General features: G+C 55.3%; 1 protein-coding gene across 2 annotated transcripts; it reads right to left on the reverse strand.

The window, feature by feature from the left end:
• Nucleotides 1–505: 505 nt before the first annotated feature.
• Nucleotides 506–3,898, reverse strand: LOC133339543 (A-kinase anchor protein 5-like). Of its 2 annotated transcripts, none has more exons than XM_061547648.1 (2): nucleotides 3,445–3,898; nucleotides 506–3,375 (listed from the first exon to the last, which is right to left on the reverse strand). In XM_061547648.1, exon 2 carries the CDS (start codon nucleotides 3,168–3,170, stop codon nucleotides 1,884–1,886), a length of 1,287 nt encoding a protein of 428 aa, XP_061403632.1. In that variant the 5' UTR covers nucleotides 3,171–3,375; nucleotides 3,445–3,898; the 3' UTR covers nucleotides 506–1,883. The 2 variants fall into 2 exon arrangements, with proteins under 2 accessions (XP_061403632.1, XP_061403633.1); XM_061547649.1 differs by having other exon boundaries at nucleotides 506–2,573; nucleotides 2,691–3,898.
• Between the last annotated feature and the right edge of the window lie 527 nt (nucleotides 3,899–4,425).

Here is a 4,425-nt window from a genome sequence, read left to right on the forward strand (position 1 = left end):
CCAGCTCACTCACCACACTCACTCACCACTCACTCACCAGCTCACTCACCAGCTCATTCACCAGCTCACTCACTTACTCACCACTCACTCACCAGCTCACTCACCAGCTCACTCACCACTGACCAGCTCACTCACCACACTCACTCACCACTCACTCACCAGCTCACTCACCAGCTCACTCACTCACCACTCACCACACTCACCACTACCACACTCACTCTGTATGGGATGAGACGGTGGCTCTGTATGGGGTGACATGGTATTTCTGTATGGGATGAGACAGTGGCTCTGTATGGCTTTTGACACACTCACTCACTCGGGGTCCAGGAACCAAGACCTCAAATTCTCGAATCGATCAGCACCCTGCCGCCACTTTGCTTTAATTGATTCCACGCAACTCCCCGAAATTGCCGACGGACCTCTCGAACGAGAGGCTTTGAACAATAAGTGAACCATCAACAACAACAACCCTCACCACCCACCCACCCACCCCACCCTACCCGGTCAGAGCAAACGAAATGAAACATCAGACGGATGTCCCCATCAAAGCTTTCGAGGACCGTAGCAATCCACGCGCCTCTCTCTCGGTCTGTGTTTTTGTGGGTAAAGAAAGTCACGTGGGGTGGACATGACACAAGATGAAGGCAGCAGAGACGGCGTGATATCGGGGTTGAAGACGGAGTGACTGCGTTCATTTGTATTTAAAGCTTCTTTCGTGACTGCAGCAGGGATTCATCTTGTTGGGTCTTTCGGTAAAGTCGTCACGTAGAAGGGAAATAATAAAATGAAAACATAATAAAAAATAAAACATAATAAAATAATAAAAATAAAATATGATATAATAATAAAAAATAATACAAAACATAATAAAATAATAAAACATAAAATAATAAAAATAAAACAATAAAATAATAAAAATAAAACAATAAAAATAAAACATAATAAAATATTATTTTATTACTTCCCTTCTACGTGATGACTTTACCGAAAGAACCAAGAAGATGAATCACTGCAGTCACGAAAGAAGCTTTAAATCGAAAAAAAAGATGATGTTGATGATGTTGATGATGTAAATGATGATGTTGATGATGATGATGTTAATGATGATGATGTTGATGTGAATGACGCTGTCTTCACGACAGACCTGTTCTTCACCTGAGGGCCGAAACGTCTATTTTTATTATTTTATTACTTCCCTTCTACGTGATGACTTTACCGAAAGAACCAAGAAGATGAATCCCTGCTGCTGCAGTCACGAAAGAAGCTTTACATCGAAATCTTATACGTTCATTTGGTTTCATTTCTAGCCCACGTGACTTTTATCGAAAGAGCCACAGAGGTTGTAGATTTCCCATCTTCAAAAACCGGACCCCCCCACCCATCCCTTCAACCTACCACCCCCCCCCACCACTAACCTCCCCTATACCCCCCCCCCCAACCATCAAAAGCTAAAACCACGGCAGGCCAAAAGAATCGATCGGCTTCGGGAGGAACTTTTCCGACCAACGGAGAAACTTTCCCGAGCGACCGGAGAAACTTCCACGGAGCGAGAGGTCACGGAGAGGTCACAGAGCGAGAGGTCACGGAGAGGTCACGGAGAAGGAGAGGTCACGGAGGGAGAGGTCACGGGGAGAAAGGTCACGGAGAGGTCATGGAGCGAGAGGTCACGGAGAGGTCACAAAGAAGTCACGAGCAAGAGGTCATGGAGTGAAAGGTCACGGAGGGAGGTCACGGAGGGAGAGGTCACGGAGAGGTCACGTAGGGAAAGGTCACGGAGAGGTCACGTAGGGAAAGGTCACGGAGAGGTCACGGAGGGAGAGGTCACGGAGGGGTCATGGAGGGGTCACGGAAAGGTCACGGAGAGGTCACGTAGGGAGAGAGCCTCAGCTGGGTGGGTGGTGTGGTGGGGTGGAGCCCGGCACGCGGATGCTGCCAGCCAGCGACACAAGGAACCTCACCAGGGCCTCGTCATCATCCCCCTCATCATCATCATCCTCCACGGGATGCTGGTCCACGTCTCCTACCACCGCCTGCCCTACAGCCTGCCCTACAGCCTGTCCTACAGCCTGTCTTACCGCCTGTCCTTCCGCCTGTCCTACAGCCTGTCTTACCGCCTGTCCTACAGCCTGTCCTACAGCCTGTCTTACCGCCTGTCCTACATCCTGTCCTTCCGCCTGTCCTACAGCCTGTCCTACAGCCTGTCCTACAGCCTGTCCTACAGCCTGTCCTTCCGCCTGTCCTACAGCCTGTCCTTCCGCCTGTCCTACAGCCTGTCCTTCCGCCTGTCCTACAGCCTGTCCTACAGCCTGTCGTTCTGCCTGTCCTACAGCCTGCCCTACAGCCTGCCCTACAGCCTGTCCTACAGCCTGTCCTACCACAGCCTGTCCTTCCGCGGCAACATTGCCCGCACTGGAGCTTCCGTTCCCGCCGGCTGTCAAATTCCGCTGGGGCTCCACCACCACCTCTACCACCACCGCCTCCTCTACCGCCACCACCGCCACCGCATCTACCACCTCCTCCACCTCCTCCACCGCCTCCTCCACCTTCTCTACCACCTCCACCTTCTCTACCACCTTCTCCACCACCTCCACCGCCTCCTCCACCTTCTCTACCACCTCCACCACCTTCTCCACCACCGCCTCCTCCACCACCTCCACCGCCTCCTCCACCTTCTCTACCACCTCCACCACCTTCTCCACCACCTTCTCCACTTCCTCCACCACCACCTCTACCACCTCCTCTACTACCGCCTCCTCCACTACCTCCACCACCTCCACCACCACCGCCACCACCGCCTCTACCGGCACCACCGCCTCTACCACCGCCGCCTCCACCGCCACCGTTCCCCCCCGTTCTTCGTGGCCGGGTGCCAACATCGTCGAGGTTGTAGTCGTGGTGGTGGTGGTGCCCTTCGCCCCGCCCCTCCCCCCCTTCCTCCTCCTCCTCCCCACCCTCCTCCTCCTCGTCGTCGTCGTCGTCGTCACCGGCGCCGCCGTGGTTGTGGTTGTGTTGGTGGTAGTTGTTGTGGTGGTGGTAGTTGTGGTGGTGGTGGTGGCGTCCGTCTCTCGGTGGCCATTCCCAGAAGCTTCCTCCTCCTCCTCCTGATCCTCCCCACTACCGGAACGGCGGCGGCAGCAGCCGGAGCGCTTCTCCCTCGGACACTCGGACATGTCGAAGTACGGACGCTTTGGGGAGAGCCCCGAGGCACCGGAGCCGGATCCAGAGGAGCTGGAGCCGGAGCCGGGAGCTAATCCAGAGTCGGCTCTGGGAACGGAGCTGGAGCCGGATCCCGGAGCGGAAGATCCGGAGCCGGGAGATAATCCAGAGTCGGCTCTGTGAACGGAGCCGGAGCCGGATCCAGAGAAGCCGGAGCCGGGAGGTAATCCAGAGTCGGTTCTGGGAACGGAGCCGGAGCCGGATCCAGAGAAACCGGAGCCGGAACCAGAGCCGGGAGATAATCCAGAGTCGGCTCTGGGAACGGAGCCGAGTTCTCCTCCCTGGTGACTCAACTCTGACCCCTGGTGACTCAACTTTGACCCCCGGTGACTCAACTCTGCCTCCTGGTCACTCAACTCTGACCCCTGGTGACTCAACTCTCCCTCCTGATGACTCAACTTTGACCCCTGGTGACTCAACTCTGTCTCCTTGTGACTCAACTCCGTCTCCTGGTGACTCAACTCTGACCCCTGGTGACTCAACTCTGACCCCCGGTGACCCAACTCTATCTCCTGGTGACTCAACTCTGACCCCTGGTGACTCAACTCTGACCCCTGGTGACTCAACTTTGACCCCTGGTGACTCAACTCTGACCCCTGGTGACTCAACTCTGACCCCTGGTGACTCAACTCTGACCCCTGGTGACTCAACTCTGACCCCTGGTGACTCAACTCTGACCCCTGGTCCCCTCAACTCTGACCCCTGGTGACTCAACTCTGACCCCTGGTGACTCAACTCTGACCCCTGGTCCCTCAACTCTGACCCCTGGTCACTCAACTTTGACCCCTGGTGACTCAACTCTGACCCCTGGTGACTCAACTCTGACCCCCGGTGACTCAACTCTGACCCCCGGGAACTCAACTCTGACCCCCGGTGACTCAACTCTGACCCCCGGTGACTCAACTCTGACCCCTGATGACTCAACTCTGACCCCTGGTCACTCAACTTTGACTCGTGGTGACTCAACTCTGACCCCTGTGAATGCAATTCTCCCTCCTGGTGACTCAACTCTGACCCCCTGTGACTCAACTCTGACCCCCGGTGACTCAACTCTGACCCCTGGTGACCCAACTCTGACCCCTGGTGACTCAACTCTGACCCCTGGTGACCCAACTCTGACCCCTGGTGACTCAACTCTGACCCCTGGTGACTCAACTCTAACCCCTGGGACCCAACTATGACCCGTGTGGTCCCCAAAACTTTGACCCC

The sequence above is a fragment of the Lethenteron reissneri genome, unplaced genomic scaffold (genome assembly GCF_015708825.2).
Source record: "Lethenteron reissneri isolate LAM-NWPU_2019-01 unplaced genomic scaffold, ASM1570882v1 scaffold_1878, whole genome shotgun sequence".
Taxonomy (NCBI): Eukaryota; Metazoa; Chordata; class Hyperoartia; order Petromyzontiformes; family Petromyzontidae; genus Lethenteron; species Lethenteron reissneri.

Bases quoted from the DNA above. Each gene is read 5' to 3' on its own strand.
- LOC133339543 (XM_061547648.1), bottom strand. From the start codon at position 3,170: ATGTCCGAGTGTCCGAGGGAGAAGCGCTCCGGCTGCTGCCGCCGCCGT.